General features: G+C 34.3%; 1 protein-coding gene across 7 annotated transcripts in view; it reads right to left on the bottom strand.

The window, feature by feature from the left end:
• OXR1 (oxidation resistance 1) overlaps nucleotides 1–15,393 on the bottom strand; it is a 454,407-nt gene that overhangs the window by 34,733 nt on the left and 404,281 nt on the right. For all 7 annotated transcript variants that reach the window (XM_046004513.1, XM_046004493.1, XM_046004539.1 and 4 more), the window contains 3 exons: nucleotides 13,283–13,435; nucleotides 6,071–6,255; nucleotides 2,282–3,039 (listed from right to left, as the gene is read on the bottom strand). In XM_046004513.1, the coding sequence (XP_045860469.1) occupies nucleotides 2,282–3,039; nucleotides 6,071–6,255; nucleotides 13,283–13,435 (1,096 nt within the window). The remainder of the gene's footprint in view (nucleotides 1–2,281; nucleotides 3,040–6,070; nucleotides 6,256–13,282; nucleotides 13,436–15,393) is intronic.

Here is a 15,393-nt window from a genome sequence, read left to right on the forward strand (position 1 = left end):
TGTATTTAAGTATGTATGTATATACACATACACACCAAAAATCAATGATAAATACACCAACTGTTAATAATGATTACTGCATTGATGAATTTCGGATAACATTTTTATAAATTTACTAAAAATCTCCTATATTTGTCAAATGTTCTTTAAGGAACATTCATTAATTCTGGATAAAGAAAAAGGTATTACAAAATTATTTAATCTTTTATAGAACTTTGAGTAAATTAATTCTTTAACATCTACTGGATATCATCAGGATATCTAAAAAATATGGTGCAAAGAAAATTCAGTACAGGTTATTTTAAAAACTGGATCAAACTTTTTGGACTGCTGGTGAGAAGATAAAATATGTAGCCACTGTGAAAAACAGCTTGGGGGAGGGTCCTCAAAATTAAATTAAACAAGAATTACCACAGGAACTAGCAAATCTACACTTGGGTATATATACAAAAAAATTTAAAAGAGGGATTCGAACAGATATTTGTATCCCAATGTTCATAGCAGGATTATTCACAATAGCCAAAAGGTAGAAACATCCAAATGTACATTAACAAAGGAATACATAAAGACAATGTGGTATGAAAAGTTGACCAATGAATGATGCAGGGGTTAGGGACATGGAATCCCCACATAGTCAAAAATCTGAGTATAACTTCTAACTCTCCAAAAACTTAACTACTAATAGCCTACTGCTAACTAGAAGTTTTATCAATAAACAGAAAGAGTTGTTTCACGTTTCATATATTGTATTATATATTCTTATAATACAGAAAGCTACAGAAAAGAAAATGCTAAGAAAATCATAAGGAAGACAAATACATTTAAGTACTGTACTGTATTAAAAAGAATCATGTATAAGTGGACCTGCACAGTTCAAACCCATGTTGTTCAAGGGTCAATCGTATACTGGAATACTGTAGATCTTTTAAAAGGAAGGAAATTTTGAAACATGCTACAACACAGATGAAACTTATAGGCATTCTCCTAAGGGAAATAAGCCACACACAAAAGAACAAATATTGTATGATTCCACTCATATGAGATGCCTAGTGTGGACACAAAAGTTCACAGAGACAAATGGTGGAAGCCAGGAGCAAAGGGGAGGAAAGAATGAGGAGTTACTATTTAATGGTTTCAGTCTGTATTTGGAAAGATGAAAAAGTTCTGGAAATGGATGGTTGCACAACAATGTGTCAAGGTACTTAATGCTGCTTAATTTTACACTTAAAAATGGTTCCTATGGTCAATTTTATTTTATGAACATTTTAGCAATAAATTACTTTTGAGTTTAATTTAAAAAGTTTATATGCAAATTTGATTGATTTGGAATCAATATTTTAATAGAATATAAGAAATGTTAGCTAAGATACCTGAACTATACCCCATTTAGCCCATTATGTATTGAGGGGAAGCTATTGTGAAATAAGTCAAGCAGAGAGCCAATTATCATATGGTTTCACTTACTTGTGGAGCATAAGGAATAACATGGAGGACATTAGGAGAAGAAAACGAAAAGTGAATTGGAGGAAATCAGAGCGGGAGAAGAAGCATGAGAGACTGTGGAAACAAACTGAGGGTTTTGGAGGGGAGAGGGATGGGAGGATGGGTGAGCCTGGTCGTGGGTATTAAGGGGGGTACGTATTGCATGGATTGGGTGTAATGCATAAGGAATCTTGGAACACTGAAAAAATAAAATAAAATTATAACAAAAAAAGAAACAAAACACAGTCTACTACAATCATTTTCGTAAGTACACAGTACTAAAACCCAAAATTGAAAGAGAAATAATTTTTTTTAATTTAGCCTTGGTGTTTTTTAAAGGAAAACATTTAATCAGACAATGATGAACTTCTGGATACTTGGAATAATTTAAGAAATATATTTTTATGTCTAATTGCACTTTTAAAAAAGATAGAATTAAAACCTTTGGCAATTACAAACTGCAATTACAATATTTTATGTGTGGTGAAAAAATTTTAATGAGGTAACACACCAAGAATTAAGAGAAAATGGAGAAATCAAAGATATTACAGAGCTTGTGTGCATTTTCAAGAAATTGTTTAAAGATAGAACACTGTGAGTCAGGAGTATCTAAACATGGTGGAAAAGATGCTCATTATACGTACAATCCACCATGGGATAAAAGACCTTAGACTAGGACTACAGACTACATACATATTCCCAGAGAAACAACAGTCAAGGGCCACTAGATTATCCCTGGGGAAAGAGGGAGACAGTATGCCATAAGATGAATTAACTTTATATATTCCTTAACACTTACCTTCTATGTCAGCAATTGCTATTTTATGCTTAATTTCTTTTTGTGACACCTGTTGAATATTTTCCCTTTGCTGTTTAGTCTGTTGCATGGTATGAGTTTTCCAGAGTTTCCGGAGCTCTTCTACCTCTGTCTCTGAGTCCTGATTTTGCTCCTTTCCTTGTTTTCCTTTGTTGACAGTTGGCTTTTGTTTAAAATCTGCTGCTTCCCCACAAAACATACTTTCTTTTTCACCCTCTTCTTGATGTAGTGAATTCTCATTCAGAAGAAAATCCTGGTCTGTATTACCTTTTATACTTAAGCTTTGTTCTTTAGGGCCTGACATTTCCTGAAAATTACCTGTAGCCTGATCTTCCTTAGTGGCCCTTTCAAGATTATTTAAATCTGTTTTAAGAGAAGTAGTCCCAACTTCATTTGTAGAATGTCCAGAATCAGATTTTAAGTGATCAGGCATGTTAGTAGACTCTGATATGGCTGTTAAACATTCTATGCCACTCTGACTGACAGTCTGCACAGATTCTGATGACGCACCAGATGATTTATCTTGCCGAAGTTCATCTGAAGAGACAAGCTCCTCCCGTATGGGAGAAAGTTCTGATTCTGTGAACACATCCTCAGAAAGAGACTCCTCGGTGCTCCTCGGGGCTGTGCTGGCACTATCGTTACCTGCATCGCGGGTTCTGGAGTCTATCTCATCAGTATGACTTCTTGTCATTTTCTTTAAATGGCAGAAGTCCCTTCCTGATACCTGATCTATCTCTCTGTCAGTAAACAAAATTAAAAGTTGTTACTTTTTAAATTGCATTTTATTTCCCACAAATGTTAATGATGAATTAGTCATCACTAAAAAGGTTTCTAGAAAATCGTATAGTATATATCTCAGTAGCATATCAAAAATTTGATTTATACAGACAGATCAAGTAATTAACTAAAGCTTTTGCGATGATTTCTTGAGACCTGGGAAACATCAACAGAACTGCTTCCTGAATTAATCTACCTGAAAAGAAGTTGGAAATTTAAGTTTTGGGTGAAGCTATAATTCTGTATTACAATTTATTTATTACTGGAATATAGAAAACAAGCTTAGATAAAATTTTGATAAAATTTTTAAATGTCTTAAAAATACACTGCTATTACACACATAGACACACACACACACACACACACACACAGAGTGCTTATTTACATTTAAATAGAGATTACAGAGGCGCCTGGGTGGCTCAGTGGGTTAAAGCCTCTGCCTTCGGCTCAGGTCATGATCCCAGGACCCTCAGGTCATGATCCCAGGGTCCTGGGATCAAGCCCCACATAGGGCTCTCTGCTTGGCGGGGAGCCTGCTTCCTCCTCTCTCTCTGCCTGCCTCTCTGTCTACTTGTGATCTCTGTCTGTCAAAAAAAAAAAAAAAAAAAAAATTTATAAATAGAGATTACATTAAGACATGCAGCTCAAATGCAAAGCTGAAGACCAACTGGAATAAAATGGAGCCAAAAATACTTATAGGATTTCTTTGGGCTATCAGCAACAACTCTTAATAATTCAGAAAGAACTTGTTCAGCTAAAGATTTAGATACTAGATATGTGAATGGTTCATAGTTCTATCAAGATTTCCATGTTTAATGGCATTTATATATATGAGCACTAGTGTTCAAAGTTAGTTTAAATTTTGGGAAGGAGGCAGTACAAACATCTATATAAAGCATGAAATGGAAGTCAGAAATTATTAAAATGATGGTTAAAAAGCAGTTTGTGACAAATAGAAATTAACATGAGTTTACAGTGGGAAAACTACTAGCATTTATGTAAGTTTAAGAACAGGAGATGAGATGAGACAAAAATAATTGGCTGTCTCCGGAAGGTGAAGCTGGATAACTCATCTGTTTTATTCTTCCTTTGTAATATTTTTCAAATTTTATATAACGAATATGCATAACACTTTATAACTAAAATAGGTAAAATTTTATTTTTTAAAAAGGTATCAGCAGAATTCTAATTCGTTTCTGCCTTGTCTCCCCTGCATCTGATTCGCCATAAAAAACATAAACATCTAACGTGTCCTATTAAAAATATAATAGTGTCATCTACTGGCGATCCACTCAAATTGCATCTATAGGGTCTTGGAACTTGACAAAATGCAATAGTTTTGAGAAACTGTCTACACGTTTAAGAAGACCATGAGGTAAGAGATAAAGTTACAAATGTAAGAAGACCTATGTTTGAATAAGGGCTGTAAAATCTTCAGAATTAATAAGCTAAAACTAGATATTTATGCCGATGATTTTGCTATTGCTTAATACAGTTCTAGAACAATACCTTTGAAATCAACTTTCCAAGCAGAAGACAGAAGAAAAATCAATCAAATCTTATGCCTCAGTACTGCTACACATGACATTTCTCTGCAAAACTACTTGCTTTATTTATCTAATTTGCTTCCAAATAGTGTTTTTAATTAATTCACAAGGCAGGACTGAAAGATACTTCTTTTTGGAGGAATTTTTTTAAATGTATGGATCAAATGCATGGTCTTTCTAGGGACAATCTAAATAATAAAACAGTGATTTGCAAGAAGAAGAGCCCTACAGCATCCTAGTGGAATACTTACAGATCATTCCGCATAAGAGAATCCCAAAGTATCAAAATAAAAGTAGAAAAGCAGGGCAGAGGAAAGTGAATCTCACAGTGACTGACAATATATGCATATATATATGTATATCTTATTTTTTAATCTAATCCTTTACTCTTTCACCTTTGTCTCATTCTTCCACCCACCCCAATAATATTTACTTCCCGAAAGTGACTTTAGAAAATGATCTATAAAAATAACTAAAGTAGAAGATATTCTAAGAAATTATCTGCATGCCTATGGATGAGTTTACCAAGCCAAAATAATAGCTATTGGATGGGAGGTATAATGGATAGTTTTTGAATTAGGGATTTTATTCTACTACACGTATCCTAACAACTCATGTACTCTGCCTCAGAAACAAAAATAATTTGCTCGTCTTCTATGCAAGCAGTTCTGTACCATAAGGGTTAATTTTCAAACAATGGTCCACATCCCTGTGGACTAAGAAAGGGATATATATCTCAGTATCAGTTAAAGTGAAGCCAGTTTTTAAACTGTTGACAAAGTATGTGTGAAGGAATGGGGAGTATTCTTTTCTGCTGTCATTCCTTTCTTTGAATACTACTTTCTTCTTTTATTTCTTATTCCTCCCTTTTCTCTCTGGTCATTCCTTTGGTCAAGCAAACTACTTTCAAAGGCTGTGCTGGGCCGCAGTCTCACAGCTATGTTATTTGAATCACATGAATCCCTTGACCAGTATATTCCAAGCATAACTCTTTCAAGGTTAAGTGAGAGAGGAGGATGCTCATGGGATCTCCCTCAAATCTCATACCAGACTCTTCAGGCTCTTCTAAGAAAAATTTGAAAGATACACTAGTCTACTTATACCACCTTAAATTAGTAACAGAAATAATTTAAAAGACTGAATGCTGCATTTGAATAAAAAAGGCTGGTAAACACTAAATTAAATAAGGTTCACAGGTTACTTTTAAATATCCAATTTCCTGACCAAATATACAAATATAAATTTAGAACAATTCCTAACTATTCAAAGTGTGTTATAAATAATCTTTTCAATATTATATTCTTTCATTATTAATAAATAAAAACCAGTTTTAATAAAACTAATTAAAAATACTTAAGAATAGAAAAAATACTTAAGAGTATTAAACCAGGGTCAACTATCTAGATGTAATAAAATTCCAAAGGAGTATAAACACCAATCTTACATGGGTAAGGATTCCTTTATTTTGCTATCCAAAATTTCTTTGTACATTGCAGCTGACATCACCTCTTCCATTGGACACATGATGCCATATTCCTCACAGCCATTCTCTTGAACCAAAGGGTCAGTTTTATGTGGATCAAACATTATATTATTTGGTGTAACTAGCAGCACACCACTGACTGTGCCCTAAGATGAAAAAAGAAAATGACATTTAATGTTCAAATTTTAAATTTTCAAAAAGTATTCTAGCTATTTTTACTAATTTTTTTCTGATGTCAGGCCATCTGTTATATATAAAAGTAGTATATCCAAGCACTAAGACATTTTCACGAAAACATTTTTTCATTATGGTTTACATTAATTTGCATTCTGCTTCCTGTGTTGTTCCCTCACCACGGGTACCAAATATAGTTTCATGTGCATAAACAGGTTTAATAAATAATGTGTTGATAATTCAATCCAGTATAAAAGAAAAATAGCATAATCTCTTCAAAATGCCTTTTTTAAAAAATCTGTTTCAACTGACTCTGCTAACTACCTACTATTGGCTATTTGACTTTGGGCATGCAAAACTTCTGGGCCTCAGTGTCTTCATCCATAGGAGCAGGTAGATTAGATGACTTCCAGGGTACATAGTAGTCATTTTTAATTTAATCATGAAAAGTTATGAACTTTTAAATACATTTATATAAATAGCAATATAAATATGAAGTCCAACCTCTTGTTTTAGTAATGAGCAAACTGAAGTCCATTAGAAGCCAATCCCACTGATTATTAGCTAATACTTATTGAAAGCTTTGTATGTATCACATTTTACAGACATTATTGTTCATCTGATCTTCACAAGCACAGCCTGAGATGATTATACGAAGGGGAAAATTAAGGCTAGGCAACTTATCCTAAGTAATAAATAACATAGCTAACATAAGTGGTATAACATAGCTAACATAAGCGGTTAGAATGAAGATTCAAAATCCAGGCAATCTGTGCCTTTTACTAAAATCCCTCCACATCTGAATCTAAACCACAATCAATCCAACTCAGGTGCTAACTATTCCTTAATCCAATTTTTAACTCCTATTCTACTATATTCTGTAAGTGTAAAAATGAAGAGCCGTGGGTGGTTACTTCAACGCTGTCCTGTCTTTTTCTGAAGCTATTGAGGAAATGAAAAACTTAAATCCTGCTTGATCTGGTGTAACATTCTCCTTCAAAATCCATATTCAGCTCTGTAAATTTACCTGGCTTAACTTTAAGAACATAAAACTTAAGTTATGACAGACACTACTATTAAAAATGATCAAGTAAAAGAGTAAAAACAGATAACTCTACTTAAAATGGTCTCCCATCTAGGAGAAAGTTATTGCACATGTTCCAGATAATAAAACATGCTTACCATTTGTAGTAACTGCATGCAATACTGGAGAGAAGCATATGCATGTGTGTTTGCATCAATCTGAGACTCTAAACAGCATTTTTTTTTTTAAAGTTCAGACCAGAGACTACCTAAATAAGGAATAACTTTATATAAACCATGGCCTGATCATATTTTGATAGACATTTTAAATAGAGTCATATAAATGAGTTTGTATTCCTTGATCACATGCTAACACAAATCAGAGAGAGATGGTGAGGTATGTTGTAGGGACACCCATTGCTATGGATAATCTCAGAAATAGACAATCAAGAGTAGAGTATAGGGGTGCCTGGGTGGCTCAGTGGGTTAAGCCTCTGCCTTTGGCTCAGGTTGTGATCTCAGGGTCCTGGGATCGAGCCCCGCATTGGGCTCTCTGCTCAGCAGGGAGCCTGCTTCCCCCTCTCTCTCAGCCTGCCTCTCTGCCTACTTGTGATCTGTCAAATAAATAAATAAAATCTTAAAAAAAAGTATATACAATGTAAAAAATCTTAAAGGTTTCTGATTCTCTATCTTCCCTTACTCTATCGCACCTTCTATAAACTTAAGTTACTTGAGAAATAAATAAATAAAGAGAAATAAAACCAAGTAATCAGTAAGAATTAAGGAAAGCGGGCGTCTGGTTGGCTCAGTTGGCAACTGCTTTCGGCTTGCATCATGATCCTGGAGTCCTGGGATCAAGTCCCACATTAGGCTCCCTGCTTAGCGGGGAGTCTGCTTCTCCCACTGGCCTCTCTCCTCTCAGGCTCTCTCTCTCTCTCATTCTCTCTCTCAAATAAATAAAATCTTAAAAAAAAAAAAAATTAAGGAAAGCAAACACTAAACAAAAGCAAAAACTCTGAAAGAACTCAGTTCATTCTTGATTTCATAAACTTCACGTAAGCATTCGTTTTAAATAATGTTATATTATCAGGTTCACTGGCATTGCATTACATATTATCTTTCACTTCAGAGTATTTTTGCAAAGACAATCACTAGGTGTATAGGATAGAAAAGGTGTATAGGATACTGTGTGTATAGGTGTAGAGCAGAGAAAAGGCCAAATATTAATAGTAATGCATTAATTCACTAAAACTGTTAATATTGTAATACTGCTACTTTCAGTAGTATAACGACAGACATCATTTGAAAAGCAACTCTAAATTGTGCTTCTCCTTCTTAGACCAGAAGGGGCTAAAGCCCTATCTCTCAACACTAGTCTGTCCAATCTGGTAATGTTACTTTGTAGGAATTCACCTTTTTTTGCTGCTATTGCAGATGTGCTAATGTATTCCTTAAGTTTCTTTCCCTGACTCTAGGTGGGACTCTGAGGTATTCTGTCAGATGTTATTCTCTCTAAATCAAGAGTTGGCCATAAGAAACACCCCTTCAACATAAAATTCACAAAAATCTTTTGACAAAGTACTGCTCAAATTCATCTAACCAAGACCAAGTTTGAAATCATAAACCCAAACTAAAGCATTCCTAGCTTCATTCTGTTTAAATGCTGCTTCATAAATCTGAACATATTATCAGAAGCAAGAACATACTATAGTAAGCAGTTTCCAATTAAAATATCTTAATTCATATGATCTTTAGAAACTTTAAGCACTGATTTCTCTTCAGTATTAGTAACTCCCAATTCCTTGTGGGCTAATCTTCCATGGAGAAATTATTTCATTAGAAAGTAAAGCCTGTCTGTAAAGTTATCACTTACACTACAATATCTGTAAATACTAGAAGATAAAAAATGATTTAGGAATACATCCTAGTAAAGAGAATAGCATTTGCGGATCTTGTTTTTTCAGTCTTAAGTCCACTGTAACCTATTACAATTTTGTAGATAAATTTCCACAATTTTTACATAAATAACCCTTATTTACAATAAAACTGCCTTCAGCAGATGTTTACCTTCCAAGAACACCAGGCTGTAAGCTGTTCCTAACCCTGCCAATGACTTTATCTTTGCTTTGATACTTAAATAAAAATTTTATTCAGATAGTTACAACTGAAATTCTGCTTCCAGCCAAGAACTAATTCTGCCTAAAACTACTAAAGCCACACATGCACAATACATGAAATGACTGTTTTCAACTATTAGAATGCTCGACAATGATACCTGAATAAGGGAAAACAAAGAATATGAACTCTATAAATGCCCCAGCATACTGAATAGAGAGTTTCCAGGCCAGAGGCAGAGAAAAGAGAGATGAGCACTCCCAACTGAGAATGCTTGGAGATCCACAGAAGGCCTACGTTCAAGTTTCCAGCTGAGCACTGAATGCTACTTATATGTATGGCAACTATCCCAGGACGAGAAAACCAGCAGCACTCCAAAGAAGTGGAGGAAACAATTCAGAGTCAACAGAGAAAGGAATAGCTTGTGTTCTTACCAACCACAGCAAAAAAAAAAAAACTTATAATTTATAGGGCCCCCAAAAACTCAGAAGGGCATTGTCTCAGTAAAGAGAAAAACTAGCTAGAGTTGCTTTGGTCCTGCCTGACAAAACTTAAAAACAAGCTATGTTATGATCAAACTGCTTCTAAAACACAACTGTGTCACAGAAAATAGTACAAGTATACGTACAGAATTATAAAAATTCCCAGCACCCAAGAAGATAACATTTGTATCTGATTACCAGTTAAAGATTATTAGGCATAAAGAAAAGTAAAAAAGTAACTCATCACAATGAGAAAATTAATTTAATAGGAACAAACCCAGAAATGAGAGAAATTAATTAGTAGAAAGACATTAAGACAATTTTTATAACTATACTGCATATATTCAAGAATACAGAAGGCAGACTGTGCATGATAGTTATGGACAAGGAAGATATGAGAGAGCCAGTTCGAACTTACAGGGATGAAAACACGCTCAACAGAATTAATAGCAAATTAGATATGACAGAAAAAAACATTAAATAAACTTAAAGGTATAGCAATTGAAACTGTCCCAAACAGAAAGGAAAAAAAAAAGAACAGAGTACCAATGAGCTACAAGACACAACATCAAGCAGTCTAATATATACATAATTGGGGTTCCCAACAAGAGGAGAGGATGGAAAAAAAAATCTGAATAGGACTCCAAATTTTCCAAATCTGATGAAAACTATAAACCAGCAGATTCAAGAAGTTGAGTAATTCTAAGCAAAACAAACAGAAAAAGCATATTATAAACAGAAAGGCATATTATAACCCAATGGTTCAAAGTCAATGATATCGAGACTCTCTTAAAGAGCTGTAGTCTGAAAACTATAGAAAAACTTATGAAAGAAATTAAACAGGACATAAAAAATGGAAAAACATGCCATGCTCATGGACTGGAAGAACAAACATTATTAAAATGTCCATACTACCCAAAGCCATCTATACATTTAATGCAATCCCTATCAAAATATCGCCAGCATTTTTACCACCAGCTAGAACAAACAATCCTAAAATTTGTATGGAATCACAAAAGACCCCAATAGCCAAAGCAATCCTGAAAAAGAAAAGCAAAGCTGGAGACATCATGATTCTGACTTCAAGCTATAGTCAAGCTATAACTACCAAGTTGTAGTCATCAAGACAGTATGGTACTGGCACAAAAACAGACACATAGATCAATAGAACAGAACAGAAAACCCAGAAATGGACTCACAACTCTATGATCAACTAATCTTGGACAAAACAGGAAAGAATACACAATAGAAAAAAGACAATCTCTTCAACACTGGTGTTGGGAAAACTGGACAGCAACATACAAAAGAATGAAACAGGACCACTTTTTTACACCATATACAAAAACAAATTCAAAATGGATTAAAGACCTAAATGTATGATAGGAAACCATCAAAATCCTAGAGGAGAACACAGGCAGCAAACTCCTTGACCTCGGCTGTAGCAACTTCTTACTAAGTGTATTGCTGGAGACAAGGGAAACAAGAGCAAAAATGAACTTTTGGGACTTCCATCAAGATAAAACCCTTCCACAAAGCAAACGAAACAATCAACAAAACTAAAAGGAAACCCTACAGAATGGGAGAAGATATTTGCAAATGACGTATCTGAGTTAGTATCCAAAAATCTATAAAGAAATTATCAAACTCAACACCCAAAGAAAAAATAACCCAATCAAGAAATGGGCAGAAGACATGAACAGACACTTCTCCAAAGAAGACATAAAAATGGCCAAAAGACTCATGAAAACATGCTCAACATCACTCATCATCATGGAAATACAAATCAAAACTGCAGTTAGATACCACTTCATACCTGTCAGAATGGCTAAAATTAACAACACAAGAAACAACAGGTGTTGGCAAGGATATGAAGAAAGAGGAACCCTCTTGCACTGTTGGTGGGAATGCAAGCTGGTGCAGCTGCTCTGGAAGACAATATGAAGGTTCCTCAAAAAGTTAAAAACAGAACTATCCTACCATCCAGCAATTGCACTATTTACCCAAAGGATACAAAACTACAGATTCGAAGAGGTACATGCACCCTAATGGTTATAGCAGCATTACCTACAGTAGCCTAACTATGGAAAGAGCCCAAATGTCCATCAACTGATGGATAAAGAAGATGGGGTATACACAATGGAATATTACTTAGCCATCAAAAAGAAGGAAATCTTGCCTTTTGCAATGATGTGGATGGAGCTAGAATATATTACGTTAAGCTAAATAAGTCAGTCAGAGAAGGTCAAGTATGGTATGATTTCACTCATGTGGAATTTAAGAAACAAAACAGATGAACATATGGGAGGGGAGTTAAAAAAAACAAAACAAAACAAAACACCGTAAGAGACTCTTAAAGATAGAGAACAAACTGAAGATTGATGGAGGGAGGTGGTGGAGGGGAGGGCGAGATGGGTGATGGCTATTAAAAAGGGCACTTGTCATGTTGAGCACTGGGTGTTGTATGTAAGTGATGAACCACTGAATTCTACTCCTGAAACCAATATTGCACTGTCTTGTGACTAACTAGAATTTAAATAAAAATCTGAAAGAAGAAAAAAGAGAGACTATCTTAAATGCAACCAAAGAAAAATACAAATGTCATGTAGAACATCAAATATAAAAACTGTAGAAGACTTCTCTTCAGAAACTGTGCAAGTCAGAAAACATTGGAGCTCTGAAAGAAACATCTTTAAAGTTCTGAGAAAAAAAGAAAACCATATATGACTTAAGTTGGTAGCATACTATAGTTACTTTCTAAACAATATCTGGAGATTATTCTCCAATTCTGTGTTACTTTACCATATTCTCTCTGCACGCTGAAAGTTCTTTGTTTAGAAAAGCAGCACGTACGGAAGGATAAAATATACATTCACATTGGGACTGAATTCTTGCCCTGATAGAGAAACCTTGGACTTATTAACCTTTTCCTGTGAAGAAGGAATAGAAGCACCGACTTCATAGGCTATTCTGAGTTGATGAAATACTTAAAATACCTCATACAGCCTCTGGCATATAGTAAATAATAAATAGTAGTTATTTTCCTTTTGTGTTTTATACCAAGTTTGTAAGAGTTACCGTTCCGAACAGTGTCCAGCAGTGGTCATTTTACTTCAGGTTTTTGAAATACTCTACCGACAGCAAATCAGCTATACTCTACTACAGTAAATTTATATGCCATTACCTTTAACAACTGCAAAAGACCACCACATTCTAACTTAGTTATAAGCAAGGTCCATACTAACCCAAACTAGTATTTCCACCAATATCTTAAAATATTCAAGCAGTTGCTGATATTGACAACTTAAAATGCAATTGCCATATTGTAATATTTCAGTAATAAAGCATGATCAAAATTTTTTTCTAAAGTATTATTCATTACCTTGCCACTGGTAATATATTTGCAATTAATTTTAAGAAATTTCTCAGTAAATGCTTCTTCCTCCTCAGAAGTTGAAGATACAACTCGTGCAGGTCGAATACCAGTAAAAGTAGATAAGGGAGTTGCTTCTTTCAGGTGGACTACGTCAGGATTCTTAAAAAAAAAATAATAATAATAAAGGTACATCAGAGAACTAAATAACAATTAAATTAGCACATTATTAAAGCCAAATGAAGTTTTCCCCAATTCTCATCACATTCTTGGATGTCAGTTCAAAATATTTTTTTTTTAAAGATTTTTATTTATTTGAAAGACAGAGAAAGCAAGCAAGCATGAGTGGGGAGGAAAAGAGGAGGAAGAGGGAGAAGCAAACTCCCCCACTGAGCAGGGAACTTAACATGAGGCTTGATCCCAGGACTCCAGGATCACAACGTGAGCCGAAGGTAGACCATTAACCGATTGAGCCACCCAGGCACCCCTCAAAATATTTTTTTTTAATTTTTTTCAAGATTTTATTTATTCATTTGACAGACAGAGATCACAAGTAGGCAGAGAGGCAGGTAGGGAGGAAGGGATGCAGGCTCCTGGCTGAGCAGAGAGCCCGATGCGGGGCTCGATCCCAGGACCCTGAGATCATGACCCAAGCCAAAGGCAGAGGTTTTAACCCACCGAGCCACCCAGGTACCCCAAAATATTCTTAAATAAAAAGAAATAGGAATGAATGGCACTGTGTTCACATTCAATAAAGATCTCTAAAAGAGCTTAAACTTATATTTTCAATGACTTCTTAATGGGATATATATTTATGGATAATCTGGAAAATATGAAAACTACATCTCTTGTACCTGCACACTACACACACACACACACACACACACACACACACACACACACACACAAATGCAAACAGACACTCTCTATCTCAATTGCTCCTGAGAAGACAGTTTACTAAATCCCTCAGTGGTTAGGAACAGAGAAAAGACAGAGTGCTTGTCTGTGATACTTAGGTATTGCATCACTGGAAGAGCTGTTTAAAATATTATGCTACAAAGTTTATCAATACCACTGTATAAAGTAGTAATTGGTTAGATCACAGAATCTTGACTTTTTTTAATGCCATGGACCACTCTCACAGTGAAGACTAAGTACTTCCTTCTCAGAATGTATTCTGAATACTTAAAATATAGAATTACGAAGAAAAACAATTATAATGAAACGCAATTATCAAAACATTTAAAATTTATAATAAAGTTATAATTTTATTCATATTTATAATAATTATATATATAGTTGATACATATATCCTTCCTTATTAAACATTAAATAATAAAATCTAGTGTTGACTGATAATCATAATTTTGAACTATATGGCTATAAACAGTATTTTTAATATCTAGAACTCAAAAATGATTTGAAAATATTTGTGAGTTCTACTGGGGACAAAGTCACAGGTATGCATGGTGCTACTCTATAGTTTGTTTATATTCTTAATTTTAGAAACATATTGTATTTCATTATAATTCACTTAAAGTTGTTTATATCCAAATTCACAGACCCCCTAGAACTCAATGGGTTCCCCCATTCTATACAACGTAGGAAGCTAGACAAATGTCCTTTATTCTTTGTCTTAAATACCTCCAGAGGCATTTTATACTTCCCGAGTAGATGAACAGTGCCTTATAGAATAGTGTTCATAGCACCAAGGTTCTTCAGAGCTTTGAGCTGAAAACTAGCACTTTGGATAGTTCTGAATTGGCCTTTTGAAATAATAAACAAAAATGCCTCCTCTTCAATCTCAAAATATTGAGATACTTGAAAAGCACTCTCAAATTTTAACATAACTTTTTCTATTTCAATAAATGAATCTAACTCCTTAAGTCTGCATGAGGACAAAATTTTAGACTTCCTTTCTAAATTTTATTCCCTTTCTCCTAATAGATATCCTACAGATAATTTTTGAAGGAAGAGCAGTACAGAATATGGCAAAACAATTATATTTAATATACTATGAATGCATTTTTAAAAACCTAAATGGAATTAGATTGTAAAAGATGCATGAAACTGTTCAATCATTAGTATCTATTAACAAAGTTCTCAATCTTTTCATTTTA

Source organism: Meles meles, chromosome 1 (assembly GCF_922984935.1).
Source record: "Meles meles chromosome 1, mMelMel3.1 paternal haplotype, whole genome shotgun sequence".
NCBI lineage: Eukaryota > Metazoa > Chordata > Mammalia > Carnivora > Mustelidae > Meles > Meles meles.